Source organism: Papaver somniferum, chromosome 1, assembly GCF_003573695.1.
Source record: "Papaver somniferum cultivar HN1 chromosome 1, ASM357369v1, whole genome shotgun sequence".
Taxonomy (NCBI): Eukaryota; Viridiplantae; Streptophyta; class Magnoliopsida; order Ranunculales; family Papaveraceae; genus Papaver; species Papaver somniferum.
In genome coordinates, this window is record NC_039358.1 from 228,566,600 (window position 1) to 228,586,980 (window position 20,381).

At 37.2% G+C, this 20,381-nt stretch overlaps 2 protein-coding genes and 1 non-coding gene across 3 annotated transcripts; 1 reads left to right on the forward strand and 2 right to left on the reverse strand.

The window, feature by feature from the left end:
* Positions 1-13,035: 13,035 nt before the first annotated feature.
* LOC113271504 (S-protein homolog 29-like) lies at positions 13,036-17,649 on the reverse strand. The gene is made up of 3 exons (XM_026521392.1): positions 17,305-17,649; positions 13,178-13,246; positions 13,036-13,089 (listed from the first exon to the last, which is right to left on the reverse strand). The coding sequence occupies exons 1-3, from the start codon at positions 17,647-17,649 to the stop codon at positions 13,036-13,038; spliced, it is 468 nt and encodes a 155-aa protein (XP_026377177.1).
* Positions 14,839-14,910, forward strand: TRNAK-UUU. Its single transcript has one exon. It is a non-coding gene; the product is annotated as a tRNA-Lys (tRNA).
* A 710-nt stretch (positions 17,650-18,359) lies between the features above and the next one.
* On the reverse strand, positions 18,360-18,845 carry LOC113271513 (serpin-ZXB-like). Its single transcript, XM_026521402.1, has one exon. It carries the CDS (start codon positions 18,843-18,845, stop codon positions 18,360-18,362), a length of 486 nt encoding a protein of 161 aa, XP_026377187.1.
* Positions 18,846-20,381: the final 1,536 nt, after the last annotated feature.

A 20,381-nucleotide genomic window follows, 5' to 3' on the forward strand; every position in this document is an offset into this window, starting at 1 on the left:
AGGCACCTTTGGAAAATAAACATTTTTTGGAAAATTCGGCTCGAAAAGTTGGTAAAAGCTCCCAGGAGGACAAGTGTTATTCGGACTCTCACTTTGGATAAGGGGCACCCCATGAGGGGCATGTGCTAAAGGGACACCATAATTGGATTAGTGGGAGGTCAGTTTTCTTACCAAATTTAAAACATAATTTTGGCGGGAAAACTGGTTATTTCATGCATATTCACTGGATAATTTTGGACCCGAATTTTGGAGCAGATTTGAAGAGATTCAATCGCTAGAAACAGCTGGGCTGAACGTGATTAAGCTAAACATGACTAGTGCAAGTGATTTCCCGAAGCAGATTGGGATGGATAATTTGTTCTCGGCAAAACAGAGCCATGAGTTATTACGGGTCCTGTTTGGTTCCAATTATGGAAGTTACGTGACCAGATGGGTAAGAAGATATTCTGTTTGATTTGGGTACATCCTATGAAGATTTTGGAGAGGTTAAAACAAGCCAGCAGACGCGTGCATGGGAAGAAAATTTCTTGGGAATATTTTCATTCACTGCCGAGTAATGGGAAGATTTTTTGGATTAATGAGAAGTTATTCTTGGTCCAAAAGTGTATAAATATAACTATTGGGTTAGCATAGAGGGGATGGAGAGTTTGGGAGAAGTATAGAGCATTAACAGAGCGAGAAAATCAAGTTACAGGAAATTTTTTGCTGCTGCTGCTGCCATTGAAGAACACGAAGAACGGACAGACCAGGGCAGTCGTTCTTCAGCAGTGATAACGACTAACACGTGAGGGTCTTAGAATTACCGTCAGCAGCAGCTTATTTCTATCGTTTCTGTAACAGTGTTCTGCAACAATTATAAGTGTTGCAAACACCCGATTTACTCAATTATTTTCCTTTTCATCATTTTTAAAACACTTGTGAGCATCAATGAAATATTTTGAGAGGTTTTCCAACATGATGAGCGGCTAAAATACCTGGTGACTGAGGTGACGGAGGAGCTATTCACTCATGTTTGATTGGTAAATTCTTTTTATAATTTCTTAATTATTTATTTTATTTAATTCACTTGGATCAATTAAAAGAAAAGAGATAAAAATGGTTTTCTTAATTAGTTGTGAATCAGTTTGATGTTTTATGCTTAGAATTAATTCTTTGATAAATCATGCTTAAGGATTACAATTTAATATTTGGACACCTTATAAATTAATAAGTGATTTAATGGAAAAAGAGCTAGATAATAATTATGAAATATTTTTGTAACCAATCAACTTGAAGTAATAGTGAATCCGGAGCCTTAGTCCATTTTAAATCTTGACATCATTCTTTGAAAATTAATTTGCTTTATTTTTATTAAATCTAAAAATTATTTCCTTCATAAATCTGAAACGAATCTTTTTACCACTATTACTACAACAACTTTTGAAAAATCATCAAATTTTTGGCACCGCCAACGCGGATTTGTGCTTAGGTAGAATTTTTAGGTTTTTATTATTTTCATTTGTTCCTTTTTACGTTTCTTTGTTTGTGTCTTTGATTTGCAGGTTTGAAGATTGGACACTAAGGACTCGGAACAAAGCTCAAAGCTAAAAGAAAAGAAAAAAAGAAGACAAATAATTTTTTAGGATTTAGTTTTATTATTTTTTTTTAATTTTTAATTTTTTTTAGAATTGTATTAGGAAATTTTTGTAATATTTTTGCACTTTACTTTGGACTTTGGACAATTTTTTTTTTAAACCCTACGGAAGGGTACCCTTAAATACAAACTGTTTGCAGGGAAGGACGACGATTACAATATCGTCTCGGCCCCTCGGATTCGAACACGACATAGGAGTCGTGGCCCGAGTCGACTTCAGCGGTTCTTCGCCCGTCTGATACGGGAGGTAAGTCTTTCGAAACACCCGCGAATCTCCTGCAAGCGGGTTTACTATTTAAGGTGATTATATGTTGAGGACTGAACCAGTTGCTTTAAATTCCTAGTAAAGCGCAAGGAATGGCCATACAAGATAAGGGTTCGGATTTCATCACCGTTCTCTTCTTTCCCGCCTTAGGAAAACGAAACCAAACGCGAACCTAAGCCTAAAATTTTGAATAGAACGAGACCTATAGGGTAACGAGCTTAATAGGACTGTCATTCGAAAAATATTGGTTACTCTTTTGAGCATACTTCGAAGTTCAGGATGGTTTCTGTAAGTTGAATGCGTGACTGCGCCGCCTTGAATAACGGTGAGGCCTTGGGTATCAAAGCTCCACTGAGCTTCCCTCGCCTCTATTCAACTCACTTTGACTCGTACTGATTCCAGAGAATTTGCTCAGATTGTAACGTATTCCTTTTCGAAGGATTAGAAGTCGGTCTAGAAACAATCTAAGTGGAGCCATGATAGTTTTTGTTTGCTAGAAATTTTTAGGTTTGATTTGGTGTAGTCGGCCTGCTGTGTGTTTGCTTAGAACCTCCCTTCCTTAGGATTTTTGTTTGTGTATGCCAAGAGTGCTCGATTCCTTTACAAAGCGTGCTTGGAAAAGAGATATTTTGGCCGTTTGATTAGAGCCTAAAAGATCTTCTTGTGGAAGCGGGGAGCTCGAAGACTCTTCTATTGAGAGCCCCGTTTTTGGAAACTTCAGTTTTGAGAACCTATCTCTTCGTGAGGAAAGTATCCCTAGTACTTCTGTTGTGCCACTGATGGCAACTTTGAAATATTACATGTTCCCAACTAGGTCCAACCGAGCTTCGTGCATTAAATTGCCAGCCACTACGGCTAATTTCGAGATAAAACTTAGTATTCTTCAGATGATCCCTATATACTTAGGAAAGGATGATGAGAACACTTATTTTCATATTAGAGACTTTGAGGAAATTTGTGGGACAATTAGAATAAAAGACCTTACTTATGAGGTCTTGAAACTTAAGATGTTTCCCTTTTCCTTGAGAGATAAAGCCAAGACCTGGCTAAACAACCTACCATCTGAATCCATTGAAACATGGCAGGAACTTATTGCTGCTTTCTATATGAAATTCTACCCTAAGCATAAAACTGCAGCTGTTAGGAAGAACATTAGTACTAGTGTGCAACAAGAGGGAGAGTCTCTTTATAGATTTTTAGAGAGATTCAATGATCTTCTATCCCAGTGTCCTCACCATGGATTTGATAAGATGAAACTTGTAGAGATTATTTATAATGGTTTGGACTATTCGACCAAAGCTATGGTCGAATCTATGTGCGCTGGTGAGTTCACTAGTAAAAATGCTAAAGATGCTTTTACCTTCTTAGGAGCTATCGCTGAAAAATCCCGACAGTGGAAGTCTTGTGTTGAACCCCCTAAAAGACTCTTGGTCAATAGAAGTAGCACAAATATGGTAGATACTAGTTTTGCATCAGATGTTAAGTTTGCTGCTTTATCTAGAAGGTTAGAAGCATTGGAAACGGGTCAATCTAAAAATAAGTCCCTTGTTGAACCTAATAGAGCCTCTCAAGTCTCTAGTTGTGGAATAGAGCCCGATAACTCATTCTGAGAAGGTCGGGTTAGTGAAGAGCAAGCTCATGCTGTCTATAACAATGCTAGGTTTGAAAACCGTCAGAAGTTTGACCCCTACTCAGAGACCTACAACCCTGGTTGGAGAAACCATCCTAATTTCTCTTGGTCTAAGGGCCAGAATCAAGGCCAGTCTAGTAATTCTCAGTCTCCCCCAGGTTTTGGTTATACTAAGAACTCTTCAGGTCAGACCCAAAACCCATCTGAGAATAAAATAACTAGCTTATAGGAAACCCTTAGTATATTAAGGAAGAGCCAGGAGATGCTATCACAAATCCAGGAAATGTTAGTAAAAAGCCAGGGTAATTTTCAAGAGGAAACCAAAGAGAATTTTAAGAATAGTGCCCAGTCTTTTGCTAAATTAGAGCTTCAAGTCGGCCAAATAGCTAAGTTTATCAATGAGAGAGAAGAAAGAACGTTCCCTAGTCATATTGATCCTAACCCTAGAGGAGAGAAATCGTACAATCATGTGAACTATGTTACAACCCTCAGGAGTGGAAAGAAAGTTGATAATAAGGTCGACATACCTGAAAGTGAACATGCTGTAGTTCACCCTTATGAGCCATAAAATGAGGAGACTGATATAGTCTCCAAAGAGACCAATGAGGGTCCTGATGAGCCCGTCTTTGTTATCAGAGCCCCGTTCCCCCAGCTGGTAGTTCCGACTAAGAGGGAGTCCAACTTTAATGATATATTGGAGGTTTTTAAGCAGGTTAGTATCAACCTTCCATTATTAGATGCAATTAGGCAGATTCCCTCTTATGCCAAGTTCCTTAAGGACTTGTGTACGCGAAAGCGTAAGCTCAGTGTCCAGAAGAAAGCCTTCATAGCTAGTCATGTGAGTTCTATTATTCAGAATACCACTACTCCTAAGTATAAAGACCCAGGGTCCCCTACCATTGCTTGTAAAATAGGTAAATACCGTGTTGAGAAAGCGTTGCTTGACTTAGGGGCCAGTGTGAACTTACTTTCGTACCATGTGTACCTTAAGCTAGGACTTGGTGACATGAAACCTACCCAGGTAACACTTCAGTTAGATGATAGGCCCGTTAAAGTTCCTCGTGGTGTGATCGAGGATGTTCTCATAGAGGTTGACAAGTTTATTTATCCAGTGGACTTTATTATCCTAGATACCCAACCTGTCCCTGACCCAGAGAACCAAATACCGGTGATTTTAGGTCGCCCGTTTTTATCCACGTCTAATGCGATCATAAACTGTCGAAATGGTATTATGAATCTATGTTTTGGTAATATGACTATTGAGTTGAATATTTTTAATGTCAATAAGCTACATTCTGAGCTAGATGACACGTGCATTGAAGAGGTCAACATGATAGGAACCTTAGTTCCGAATTCTGTACCAAACACCGAATCCGAATATCCATTAAAGAGTTGTCCAGCCCGTTTTAGCATGGATTTCGACGATGATAGCAACATTGAACAAGTAAATGCTCTGTTGGATTCTATTCCTATGTTATATACCGAAAGATGGAAATCTAGGTTTGAACCATTACTAGCTACCGAATCTACCTTAAGCCCTTATTTCGAAGAGCCTAAAGATCCTCCTAAGGTTGACCCCAATTATGCATTTGTAGGCCCATCTGAGATTTTGCGTATAACTTCCGATTTGGATAGTGATCATGAGATTAGGCCAGTAACCGTGCTTCAACACAATAAGGAAACTCTAGGGATGACCATAGAGGATATGAAACATATAAGTCCTATAGCTAGTATACCTCAAAATAATTTAGAGGATGAACCACCTGATTATAACTCAGAGAAAGCAATTGACCTTTTTCAGGAACCGGATGGTCTAGAAATTAGGAATATTGTGACTAGTTTATCTAGAGACACCCAAAACTCTAAGTTTGGGGGTAGTGAACTAGAAGAACCTCTAGAGTATTTTAAATACTCTCCGGATCCGGAAATTCAAGCCATAGTTAAAGGTCTTACGGAGAATAGTGATTACCCTAAATTTGGGGGTAGAGATTGTCAATTATCCCCAGTAGAAGTCCCTAACTTGGGACTCAAGCCTAGTGCATATGAGGTATCGCTTGAGTCTATTCAGACTCCACAACCTGATCCTCCTGATACTGTTCAGGAGGAAATCCATATATTAGAAACCCGTTTCTCGGATGAATCTATTTTTAAGGACACTCTTATGAAGCCCAACTGGAGGCTCTGGATAGATCCGGTTGTCTTGCAAGAAACCTTAGATGAGGATGTGCTCCTTCTGTTCATTTTTCTGAACCAGTGCAGTTGTCTCATATTGGTGTTAGCTCTATTTGGTATTATGGACCCACAACTTTTTCGGCTATTGGTATATGACTTTGGAAGGTGAAGATCCTTTTTGAGTTATTTGATATCTGGCTGAAGAATTTAAACTTAGCACTTCTTGGGAGGTAACCCAATCTCATGCAACATGGTAACATCTTTCCTCAACCCTTTTTGCTTCAAGTGGTAACAATTTTTCCTCGTTCATGCTGTTAATTCTATCATTGGAAACATTGAGGACAATGTTAGATTTAAGTTTGGGGGTATGGGAAAATCTTTTAGTTGCAATAAATAAATACGCTCCAGAGCCTAGAGATTTATGCGTATTCAGGATGGCACTAACTAATCTAAGTGGATGGAAGCATCTTGGTTGTAGGAGTTGAGGAACCAATATGATTAGATGGAAACATCTATAGAGTCTATTCATAAAGGCACATAGATCATGTGTTAGAAATAACATGATAGTTGCAACATATCTCGTTGAGTCCTTTTCATTTCTTTTTTTTTATTTTAAACTATGTTTCTCTAAGTGATTAGGTGGGGCACTCGATTCAAGTTGTTACCACTGCTAGGGTGAATTAGAGTGACTGAGTTCCAAAAAAAAAAAAAAAAGAGAAAGACCGGACCAGTTAGACCAATCGGATTAAGTATTAACACTTGGATAGCAATATGCGTGTGTTCTCCCTGTTTCCGTCGCCTAAGCAAGCGTGGAATGCAGGACCCGTGGGAACTATCGTGTAATCTGCTGACAAGAAGCATGCGCTTGGATCAAAAAGATCTATTCATGCCGTTAAGTTAAAAAAATAAATAAAAATGGTTATTGTTTTGTGTAGTCAACTGCTGGTTCCCTTGTATTTTCCAGTTTGTTGATCTAGATTTAAGTTATTGACCACTGGTTCCCTTGTATATGCCAGTTGTGTTGATATTAGTCAGACCGGTATCTCAGTCCATTAGGATAGGTTCATTCTAGCAGTGGCCTTCAGACACATATGTGAAACATCGATCATTTGGTTAACATCAAAACCATCTACATTTTTCTATTTACATCTCCTTTTTCTATCCATATGATTAGTTTGACTCCGAATATGATGTCCATTGTGCAACTATCTGAGTAGAGCTCTGTCACTTTATATGAATTTTAGTATGCTTGAGTGTAAACTCGTGTACAACAATTGGAATTTCGCATCAGGGTACTTCCTCATGTAGTCAGTGATTGTAAGCCAACCAAGGAGATTCTTTAGTGCCTTCCAAGGTTCGACAAAGATAGCTAGGGTCTGGAGTAAAGGTTTTGTGGGTACACCTCTGGTAAACCCTCCGGAGACAACACTCCGCCACTAGGGCCACCTAGTGGTTTAACGGCTTGCTGCACGTGCTAAGTGTAGTCATTTTACTTTCTAGATTAGATTTGCTCGAGGAATAGAAAATAATAAGTTTGAGGGTATTTGATAGACACATTTTTGTGTCTAATTTGATCTCAATACTGTATATTGTTGGCACTCGAGTTTGTACTAATTTTGGTGTTTTATATGTTTGTAGGCACCTTTGGAAAATAAACATTTTTTGGAAAATTCGGCTCGAAAAGTTGGTAAAAGCTCACAGGAGGACAAGTGTTATTCGGACTCTCACTTTGGATAAGGGGCACCCCATGAGGGGCATGTGCTAAAGGGACACCATAATTGGATTAGTGGGAGGTCAGTTTTCTTACCAAATTCAAAACATAATTTTGGCGGGAAAACTGGTTATTTCATGCATACTCACTGGATAATTTTGGACCCGAATTTTGGAGCAGATTTGAAGAGATTCAATCGCTAGAAACAGCTGGGCTGAACGTGATTAAGCTAAACATGGATAGTGCAAGTGATTTCCCGAAGCAGTTTGGGATGGATAATTTGTTCTCGGCAAAACAGAGCCATGAGTTATTACGGGTCCTGTGTTGGTTCCAATTATGGAAGTTACGTGACCAGATGGGTAAGAAGATATTCTGTTTGATTTGGGTACATCCTATGAAGATTTTGGAGAGGTTAAAACAAGCCAGCAGACGCTTGCATGGAAAGAAAATTTCTTGGGAATATTTTCATTCAATGCCGAGTAATGGGAAGATTTTTTGGATTAATGAGAAGTTATTCTTGGTCCAAAGGTGTATAAATATAACTATTGGGTTAGCAGAGAGGGGATGGAGAGTTTGGGAGAAGTATAGAGCATTAACAGAGAGAGAAAATCAAGTTACAGGAAAGTTTTTGCTGTTGCTGCTGCCATTGAAGAACACGAAGAACGGACAGACCAGGGCAGTCGTTCTTCAGCAGTGATAACGACTAACACGTGAGGGTCTTAGAATTACCGTCAGCAGCAGTTTATTTCTATCGTTTCTGTAACAGTGTTCTGCAACAATTATAAGTGTTGCAAACACCCGATTTACTCAATTATTTTCCTTTTCATCATTTTTAAAACACTTGTGAGCATCAATGAAATATTTTGAGAGGTTTTCCAACATGATGAGCGGCTAAAATACCTGGTGACTGAGGCGACGGAGGGCCTATTCACTCATGTTTGATTGGTAAATTCTTTTTATAATTTCTTAATTATTTATTTTATTTAATTCACTTGAATCAATAACAAAAAGAGATAAAAATGGTTTTCTTAATTAGTTGTGAATCAGTTTGATGTTTTATGCTTAGAATTAATTCTTTGATAAATCATGCTTAAGGATTACAATTTAATATTTGGAAACCTTATAGATTAATAAGTGATTTAATGGAAAAAGAGCTAGATAATAATTATGAAATATTTTTGTAACCAATCAACTTGAAGTAATAGTGAATCCGGAGCTTTAGTCCATTTTAAATCTTGACATCACTCTTTGAAAATTAATTTTCTTTATTTTTATTAAATTTGAAAATTATTTCCTTCATAAATCTGAAACGAATCTTTTTACCACTATCACTACAACAACTTTTGAAAAATCATCACTAACTTGAACACATTTTCTCACACAGATCAAGCTCTTCATGACTGCAAAATTCCTTTTCAAGTACTTTGAAACTGTTAGCAGTATCCGCAAGACAGTTGCAAATGGCTGCAAGCAAGGACAAAAATGAATACACCGGTGCTGCTTGCTGAGAAATCCGACCCTTTTGCTCGAGCCTCTGAAATTTCCGTTTTTCACCGGTGATGTGAAGATTTCAATATAGAGAATCATATGAGGCCGTTTATAAATAATCCAACAAACATTATCAAAAACTATCAATTTCCTTCCTCAATACTACTGGGATATCTTCTTAACAAAATGCACAATTTTTGCTAATATTTCTTAGACGACGTATATTTAACCTGGCATTTTTAGGGGCGACCCCGAAAGAATTAGGGGCGACTTTTTTATTCCCAACCCATATACAACGTTAAAGGATGTCCTAAAGGCTAGTAGAATACGGTAATGCCCTTACATAATCGGAAGTTATTTTGTGTCGGATTGTTAATATTTAATCGGGAGTTAAGTAACGCAAAGATACTGCCGATTGATATGAATTTGTGGCAAACGCATACCTGGCTTCTATGACAATCGGTAGAAACATGAACCTCACGAGACTACCGATTGATAAAGTATAGAAACAAGAAATCTTAAGAATTTTTCCATGTTGAAATTTGGGGCTACTACATAATCGGAAGTATTTTTGTGTCTGATTGTTAATATTGAATCGGGAGTTAAGTAACTCAAACATACTACCGATTGTTAAAGTATAGAAATAAGAAATCTTAAGAATTTTGCCATGTTGAAATTTGGGGCTATTATATAATCGCACGAAAAAGAAAATGTCTAAACTAACGATTAAGAAATTCGAGAAATTCAAAATTTAAAGAATTTTGCTTGATTGAAATTTGGGGCTACTTAAAAATCGGTAGCTAATGAGATGGTGTTAACTCCCGATTATATCGTTTGACCGATAAAACCAATATCAACCTAAATTCATTTCATTTCTTTTCTTTTCAACTTCAACTCCTCTTCTCTCCTCTTCCCCTCAGATTGCAGAGAGGAAAACTTTCCCCCTCGTTCAACTGAGCTTCAATACATCGTTATCATTAATCGTCAAATCGAATCATCGTCGATTATTCTCTATAAAGATGAAAGATAAGGAACGTAAGAAAGCTCGAACCAAAAACATAGTGCGTGGTGTGGATCCAAATGTTGTACTACATGCCCGTAATAAAGAGGTTTTAACTCACGAACCCGAAGAACACGAAGAAGATGAAGTCCCTGATGTAGGTGATTCTGATAGCCAAACTCTCAAGCAACTTCAAATGTCCCCGATTAGGTAAGATTCTACCATTTTTTTTGGTTCCTATTGCTTCAATTCGACGAATCCATGATTATTTTTTTTTAGGATTTTCGGTTATTACCCAGATTTGGTAGTTTAGTTATTGTTTTAAACTTCCGATTGTGGTCCAATTCTTCATTCCACAAGAACATTGGTCATATTCGGGTGCTGAAAATTTAGGTTTCCTACTGATTGAAGAACTTTTTGCATTACTGAACCCTGAATCGACCATAATCGAAAGCTAAATGTGTTTTTGCCTTCCGAATATACTAGGGAAGTACAAGTAATATAGACGCAGTAATCGGATGATATGCTTTGTAATTTTCTTCGATTTTTTAGGCTCAACCACTTTAGTATTTTCTGGAGACAAAATTATGCATATTCGATAGGAATTAGTTTTGTATGACTACCGATTGTGGATGTATTCGGTAGGATAGACTCTCTTTTGACTTTCGATTATGTTTATTCGGAAGATTATGTTGAAATATAGCTTCCGATTATAATGTATAGTTTAGGTTGTATTTTTTGGATAAATATATTCGGACACCAAAAACATTTCTTTTGTTTCCGATTATTTATATTCGACCGCTTTTGTTGAACTGAAACTTTCGAGTATTAATAATCGAAGGATAATGGTTAACTCAATCAACCGAATATGTATATTCGGGAATTTGGATTTAGATTAACTTCTGATTGTTTAGTTTGGTAACATATGTATACGAATCTATTATACTTCATTTTGTTGTTTAGGGATAGGCGAGGAAAAAAAGCCGAAGATGCAATTGTCTCAGATAGTGCAAGGATGGAAAGGTGTAAGAACTTGACAGCTAGTGCAAGGAGAGCTATGACTGCTAAATCCACTTCAAGTTCTCAAGATGGAACTCAACTAGAAGGTGTTAAACCAACTGCCCCACAATCAGAACCATTTCAAGAAGGTGTTCAACCAACTGTCGTTCAAGAAGCTGTAGAACCAAGTGCTCCACAACCACAAGCTGAAATTCAGCCTAGTGTTCAACAAGAGGCACCAGAAGATAGAGCACCAGAAGTACATTGCAAGTTTCGGGCTGCAGGAGGATGGAGGACAATTGTTATTTGGATACAAAGACTCCTGGTCCAAAGAAATATATGAAACCGACGTAATAATCGTATCCATTTTATTTACGTATTATCTTTTTATTCGCAATAGTTTTAAGGGTTATAGGTTTAGTTTATTCTATTTTTTTTTTTAATTTGTCGTATATTTAATAGTATCATTCTGATGCGGTTCGTATACTCTAACCCAACGTCGTTCCAACTAAAATACTGGATTTGGCCTTTATCCGATGAATGTGAAAGGTTCAAGACAATTATTGCAAATTCGGGGTTGGCTAATGCTGCCGAGAACTCTATGTTGGAACATGACCGTGTGGCTATATCGGCGTTTGTGGAGAGACTTTATCCTGAGACCGACACCTTCTTTATGCCATTTGGGGATATGACGATTACCCCAGATGATGTTGTGCATATTCTTAATCTCCCTGTCCATGGAAAAGGGGTCAGGGTTATGTAAACTAAATTGCATACAACCCCTAATCTTTACGAGATCACGATTGGTGAATTCATGGATTGCTTCTTGGATCGACAAAATTCCATTTTGACTACCTAGAAGTATTTTCTTTAATCGACCATGAGACCCCTCTGTAATGCTTGTCTCCTCGTTCTTGAAGTTATGATATTCCTGTGTCCATGCAAACACAAACCTGTCCTTAAACGGTAACCATTGTTTTTTACAATACTCAACTGGTTTTGGGTAGTTCGTGCCATATTCATCCTCAAATTTCTTCAAGTTATGTTCGTAAATTTCCTCGGTCATCGACCAAACGATCTTATCCCTGCTTTCATGAACGCTCTCCAAATCATTCCATCCTCCTTCCATTTTCCATCTAATAACTTTTTCTCTTCCTCTCGTTCTTCCACGGTTAATTTACTAATGCGTTCATCCTCTTCCTTCGACCTCTTGGTACCCTTCCTTGGTTTTTTAGCTTGGATGGTGATGGAAATTCAATTTGAGGTTGCATTGAATGTGACATGTACATTGCAAGTTTCGGGCTTCCGGAAACAGTACCACTATTGCATGCATTAAGGCTTGATCGTTATCTGTTACAATAACCCTTGGAAATTCATCGCCGTTATACATGGACCTCAATGTCTCCAACATCCAAATGAAACTCACGTTGTTCTCATGATCCATTAAACCCCATGCAATCGTGAACGTGTTTTTGTCCGAAGTGTGGCAAGCAATGTTCAACAACGACATGTTATATTTGTTTATCTTATAAGTGGCATCTATCAACAAAATTTGTTGAAAGCACTGAGCCAACTGGATCATTTCGGGATGTGCCAAGAAAATACGAACCACTTTACCATCCTTTTCTTCCGTTCTCAACGTGTAGTCGTGTAACTCAGCTAACCACTGCGATTGTTGCATGACCATTCTATCATCCCATTCCGTCCTTTTGATCGTAGCTAGGGAATACTTAATTGTAGACAAAGAAGACAAGTTGTCGGGGTCGTCCGCATTTATTTTACTTAAGATCGCACTCGCTTTTTGGATCCGCATAGACCTCACCGTCTTCATTTGATGTGGTTTTAACTTCGCAACCATTACATGTCCAATAAGATTATCCGGATCATCGTGGTTATGACAACCATTATCAACTTTAGACATTTTCCACTCTTTACCTTCCCTACCGTCGGGCTTATAGAAGAAAATCTTAAATGGGCATCCAATCTTCTTTGTATGAGTTCGGTATTTCTTCCTCTCCGACTTCCTTACATACTTATTATTCTTTCTCTCGTGACTCTTTTTCTCCCCACCTCGCTCACATATCATTTCAAACCGAATCTTCATCACGCAACGGTTCTGAACTACCATGCACATCTTCTATTTTTCCTTGTTCATAAGCCATTCCTTTGCCTCCGCCTGACTTCCAAATATCTAAATGCGCATATAACAAAACAAAAATAATAAGCATAACCATCTAACATACATGATTTGAAAAAGAAAAGATAATTCATGAGCATACCAAATCGTTTGCATACTGTAGGGAAGTATCAATCCTCAAATAAGAATCGTCATCAACTTCTACAACAACCTACGTACGACAACAACAAGTTATGCATTAATAATCGGAAGCAATAGTTAGCAGATACATAACCGATTATAAAACAATCAGAAATGAAATACGACACAAGGCAACCGATTATACATCAATCGGTACTAATATACGACCCTAGACTACCGATTAACGAAATAGAAAATTGTACAATAATTGTTCTGTATACAAAACTTCATTAATCGGAGGATTTATTCATTCCAAAACATCCGATTACAAACCAATCGGAAGATCAATGTGAATACAATATAACGGATTATATGTTGTAAAATTCGAAATTTTAAAGTTATTTTCTTTCAGGGGCGACAACCATAATAGGAGGATAACTGAATTTATAAACTACCGAATATAAAATATGAAAATTACGAAAGTTTCATTTTTGGAAAAAAAATTGTTTTTTGGCCGACTACCATAATCGGAGGTTAAATGCATTCATAAACAACCGATTATGAAATATGAAGGATTACAATTTTTTCATTTTTGGAGAAACTCGTATTTGGGGCAACTTCTAAAATCGGTAGGAAAGTTAATTTGTAAAACTACCGATTGTGAGAAATTAAAACTTTCAATTTGGGGTTTTTTCCGTAATCGGTAGTTTTATACATACAATAGCTTCCGATTGTAGATATTTTGGAGGCAGTTTCTTGTAATCGGTAGATATTATACTCCATTAGCTACCGATTATATGTCGTTCATGGCATTCAATGCATGCAGAAATCGAATTTTCTCGTTGAAAACACACACAAAAACGCACATAACATGGGTATTAGAGTTTATTAACAACATACATGTATGTTTGATGCATCGTTAGCTTCGATCTCGGGTAATTCTCCGTTTTCTTCCATCAAAGCGTCGTCTAGGGTTTCATCTCCACAAACTTTGGATTATTCAACATATACCCCAAATCGTCTTCTCTAAACGGTAGTGGACCTTTAACTTCAACTAGTTCGCGTTCTTCTTCGTACCCATCCATGTTTATGGAAGTTGGCAACATATACCCACTTCTTCTTCCTTTTTTTCTTCTTCTTCCCTCACTCACTGCAATCGGAAACGAGAGAGAATATGGCAAAAAGAATTCCAAACACTAACTATATAGACCCTTAACTACCGATTGTGGTGTTTGCTATCGATTATTTTTTAAAACTACCGATTATTGTTTTGGTTACCGATTATAAAAGGGCATATTAGCCGAAATATCAACACATTAATCGGTAACTACTGAGTCTATATTTACTACCGATTATTGTTTAATTACCGATTGTGGTGTTGGCTACCGATTATAAAAGGGCATATTAGCGATATCGAAAAATCGGAGATAAGAAATAGCTTAAATTTACGGTTGGATAACATTTTTTGTCTTTTTGTGTCGCCCCTAAAGATGCCACGATATTTAAGTTACTTTCTTTAATTCTTTAATTCTTTTTATCGGTGGCAACCGGGGCATATGCTTTCTACAGAGTACAGTAATCAATGTACACCTCATGCACATTTCGGATCAACAAATGGCTGTTCTTGGGTTCTGAGTTCACACAATTAAATATTGCAATCAACAGATAAGCAGCAAGACAGTGGCCGACTTAGCTCAGTGGTAGAGCGCGTGACTTTTAATCCCGTGGTCAAGGGTTCGATCCCCTTAGTCGGCGATTCGTTGTTACATTTTTCGTTGTTTTGGTTACAGAACTGTTCTTTAAGTTCAAAAACAGTACTGCAAATAAATAAGAAAACTAGGGTTTTAAAGGTGAGGCATTAAATAAAGACCGGGATGCTTACCAAAAGTAAAGTAAGCAGCTTGGTTTATGAACGGGTAGTAACAAAAAGAAACCCCAACAGAACAGCTTGGTTCAACTCGGAAACCATTCCAAAAGATTGTGATGAACATTTTCCAGGTAATCTCAAAGTGCAGTCAAAAGAAAAGAGAAGAAGAATGAGAGATGTAGATTTTTGGTTCGGGAGATAAAAAAAAGGTAATAGTATATATGCTTTTATGTTTTCATAAATATCTTTAACCGTAAATAGGATAATGGAATTATGGAAAAAAAAAGAGGAAGCCACGTGTCAAAATCTAACTAGTGGGACACGAGGACACATGGAGGAAGGGGACATGGGATCTGCACCCCAGACAGACAGATTTTCTTCTTGAGTTTATATCTTGCATTAACTAAACAGGACGTTCTCAACACGCAATCAAAACCCCTATTTCCAAAAACCCCGGTTCAATAATCAACAAAAGAGTTAGAAATTTTACCGGACTGTTATGAATTATTCCCACAAATTATAAAGAACTGCTTCTGTGTTGACTGGTGAGCAAGATACTTGAGCAAGGTGCTGACTGGTGATAATAAAGAAGAACCAAAATCTAACTTATCCAAACGATTTTTTTCTTTCCTTTTTCTTTTTTTTGATAAAAACCTAGATAGCACACGATGTTGGACTTTCATCATGCCTTTAAGCAATTCTAGCATGAACAACAGGATCTAGATTATTCATGAATACTACAAACTCGAACTTGACATAACAGGTAAAGTTAGTTACATACCTTAGATGAAGCTAACTACAGAACTGCTCTTTGATTCTATCTTTCTTTATTTCTGATTATTGCATAACGATGATCACCATCTTCATTTCTATCAATTGCAGCAACAAGTTGTTTGAGGATAAACTTTATTCCTCTCACCACTCTTCCTAGTTGCTAACTTTACTGATGGTGTTCAAGCAACAATTCTCTCATGTGGCAAGGAATAGGTTTATCACCTTTCTAATGGCAATTTATAACAGTAGTAACCTTACCATCAAAGGAGCTTATCTAAGCTACCGTCTTATAGCCGACCGACAGACTAGACTCTTCTTTGCCGCTTTAGAAGAGTAGAAATTGATGTTTAGTCCCAAAGTTACTGGGCTTAGGACGCTTTAGTCCACCCATCTGAGTAGAAGAAGACTCTAGTATACGAATATTTCTCGCTAGTTCAAACCCGTATGAATATGGGTCTATGGTCCACAAATCCAACATAGGAATCTTCAACCGACTCTTCTAGGCGACCTCACAGAGAATCAGCGCAAAAATACCTGTTCTGAATACCACCAGATATGGCACAGCGGAAGCAATTAAAAACAACTGACCACAGAAATTTTCTGGAAGAATCCAAGAGTTAATCAACAATCAATGGAATTAACCAAATAACTTAACCGTTTCAATCATATTGAAATTTGCATCATGTACTTGATGAGTAAATCAAAATACTTGATGAACCATACTTAATTAGGTTCATCAAAACATGTTCAACGTAACAGTCAAGCGACCTAAAGCATCATCAAGTCCTAGCTCCGTCACCGATACTTTTGCAGACAGAACTAATTTTTTCCCAACTGGCTGATAGTTAGGTCAACGAAACAGTCAAGCGACCTAACGCATCATAAAAATTCACGACGATCCGCGAGTTATAACTCCAGAGGTGTCATCATCCTTCCACAAAAAACCCATCAAAACAAAAGTAACACAAAAACCCCATCAAAACAAAATTAACATAAAAAATCCCAAATTTAAATGTTGGTTTCATCAAATTTTATTTTGGTTTCATCAAATTTTATGATGAAACCAAAATAAAATTTGATGAAACCAACATTTAAATTTAGGGTTTTTGTATCAATTTTTTAAAATTTGGGATTTTTGTATCAGTTTTGTTTACGATGGAGTTTTAATGGATCCCAACATTTGAGTAGGGTTTTTGTACCACAAGTTTGGTCACTTTGGATTTTTATGACTAGTTTTGATTTCACGATGCAAACATAAACACATGAACAGCATCATCTTAATGAGAAATATTTTTATTTTTATCATTATTATCATAATAAGATAAGCAACCATTACAATTTCCCAACAACTTGCACCCTAGGTGTCATGATCACTGTCACTCTTTTTTCCAAGGAAAGAGCAAATCAAAATACTTAGGTACATCAAAATACGAATAAATACCATCTTTCCGTACAGAATATGGGCATTCTGTATGACAAAAAGGCCAGTCTCTCTTAAGTTTATATACCTCATAGCTACCTTGAATCGTCTTTCCAGTTGAATCAGTCCACCACATGAAACACCAAAACATTGTTGAACGCATAAAGTTCTGGTGAAACGTCCAGTTGAAAGATTGACCATATGCAAGTTTATGCTCACCCAAATCGTCATCCTTTGATTTGCAATGAATTGTAAGGACCGTCTTATCAGATATGTCATTTCTTACCGAGGCATGAATCGCATTCCAAAAGGCACCATATGCTGAACACTCACAAACTAGTAATGCCAAGGTCACTAAACAAAGAACATAAGCATAGATGCTTCTGCTGCTAACTCTACTCTTGAAATCACTCATTGTGTTATTCTTTGCCATTTTCCACTTTCTCCCTGATCTCCGATTTCCCTAGTTCTTTCTGCGAGTCATATATAGTTTTACATGCAACAGGAATATTCTGATTTCGGTTAGATCCTTAGAGGATTATTCCATGGATATTCTCCAAATTAATGCACTCTGCAAGTCACCGGCAGTTTTATTCTTCAGATTTAATGCACTCTCCTATATTCTGACAGCTGAAATGAGTACATGCACATAGTATTCTTCATCTCTATTTTATTCCATGCATATTTCAGAACTTAATCAGGCTATATTAAAGCCCTAGTAACCAATCTCAGGGTTTGTTATTGGTTCTTTTTTTTTAACGTTGTTCAAATACGGTTCTTGTATTTAATGTTGTTTAGTAAACCGAAGATGGGTAGTGAGTACATGTACATAGATAGCGGCTTGGCAAACATTGGCGAAGTCAAGATTGGAGGTAGGAGTGACCGAAGATAAACTTTGTGTCTGTGGAGGCAAAACAAGCATTTTTTGATCACCAAATGTAAGTATATTGAGTTGGGATACCATACCGTTGGCTTCCGAATAATAATAATCGATATAAAAATTTACACCAAATGATATTCAAGAAACTTTTTTTTTTTTTTTTTTTTTTATATTCAAGGATTTCTTCGCAACACAATTTCAACTGATGACTAGCTCTTATGCTTATGAAACTAAATAAGAGCTAGGGAGATGATCCCATAACTTCATGAAGAATTTAATAAAGGATCAAGAACATGCCCCATGAACCAGACCACGCCACTTTGTTCCTCTCTTATAATGAAGATGAAAGGATGATCTGCCACAAAATTGGTACGAGGAGGAAGATAACTCCTCTGGCAGCGACTCCGAGAAGCCCCAAAAATAGGAGTAGCAGCAGCAGCTTCAGTTCCTTCTTCATCAACTTCCACAAAGCACTTGTGAAGAATTTTGTCAACATGAACGTTTGTATCCATCATCTTCGTTAGCTCTGCTTTGAAATTATCAAAAGGCAAAACTATACCCAATTCCTTGAGTACTCTTGATGAGTCAAAATCGAAAAGGAGTTTGAACTTCGGAACCTTAAATTTTCCCGTAAGAACCAAACAATGATTGACTGGGACATATTTATCCAGAAAACCAGCACGAGCAGAACTCACCTTTGCTATTAGTTCACCAAGCCCATCCCGTTGCTCAGGTAAAATTATATACATAGAGATACTTCAACCACTATGTTCATGGAGACGAGAATTTTTGTGTGGTCCTGAACATCTGTATGGGAGTTTAAGGACTCTGAATGTATCATAACAAGTAATATATTGATTTGCTCTGGACGACATGAAGGGAACTTGTACTGTATTTTTCCCAGCAAGGAGATAGAATTTTGAGTTCTTGGTTAGTGTTGGATCAAATTGATCTCGATTCCATTGTCCTTTGAAATAGAGTGCATTCGCCAATATGAACTTTGTACTTGCATTGATTGCTCCAACAGGAATAAGGATTTTAATTAATCCATTTGTTTTCTTTTCAACCCATGTGTTCACCTTGACCCGCACCTCTTCGCTCTAAGTCAAAAATACATTAAAATCATTAATGCGAAATTAATAGAACAAGAGTAATTGTAGTCAAACCGTATGATTTAAACATGACAAAAACAGTAAGTCCTGAAACTGTAAAGAACAATCTTATAACGCGGCTGAATGGCTAATAGGTGTGAGTTCTACATACTTTTGCAACTAATTACCAAAAAAATAATCAGTTTCAATCCAAACACCACCAACAAAAGAGAGTTTGGGTTCACTGTTCGCGCAACGATTCATTGAGTTTAGAATTGACAGAATTTAGATGGACGAGGCTTTCAGAGTTGAGGAAGCTTAATATCTGGTTTACGGTTTCACCAGCTGCTCCAGAAGCTAGTAAACCTAGAGCACGGTCTATCGAGAACGGAGAGAATGCGAAATTCTTGTTCTTCGACTCCTTTAACCAAACATGTGGCACTAGTTTTTGTTGGGAAAATTGGCACCCCGAGCGCAGCGGAATCACAGGATCATAAAGGGCAATTGGTGATTTGAACCAAATATGGGAGAAATAATAAGAGAGACAGAAGATAAACAAGAACACAACCACACAACACAAGATATATGTAGTTCACCTTTATATGCTACGTTCACGGCAAACACTACCAGAAAAAACTTCCATTAATCAAAGATCATTACAAGCTCTTTCGGCAACCCAAGACAAGACCCAAAGAGTTAACAAGACATACCCGAAAACATAATTGGAGAAACCATAGAAATCAACAATCTAACATTCTCCAAACCAGTCTCATGTCTTCTCTTCTACACCGTCTTCATAGCTGCTACTAACAGAGGAGAAACATGGAAAACACTAGAAACTTGGTTTAAGGAAAATCCACAAACCCTAAACACTAGAACACCAAAATCCTCTTTCTACAAGTTTTTCTCTCACACCGATATTGACTTTAACGGTAGCACACGAGCCTTCCTACCAAAGAGACAAAAACCCTGAGCACAAGGATTTACCACTCTTCTAGGTTGGATTTTCTCTATACCTCTAATTATATTCCTTTATATAGAGAAAAAAACTTGGCCCTTAAGTAAACTTTGCTTTGGAAATAAGTTTACCTAAATTGGACCCCAAGTTCCTAAACTTTAGGAACAAGTTTATGCAAGGTAGAGTTTTACCAAAATTCTAAATCTTAACCACCGGATACACCCCACAATTCTCCA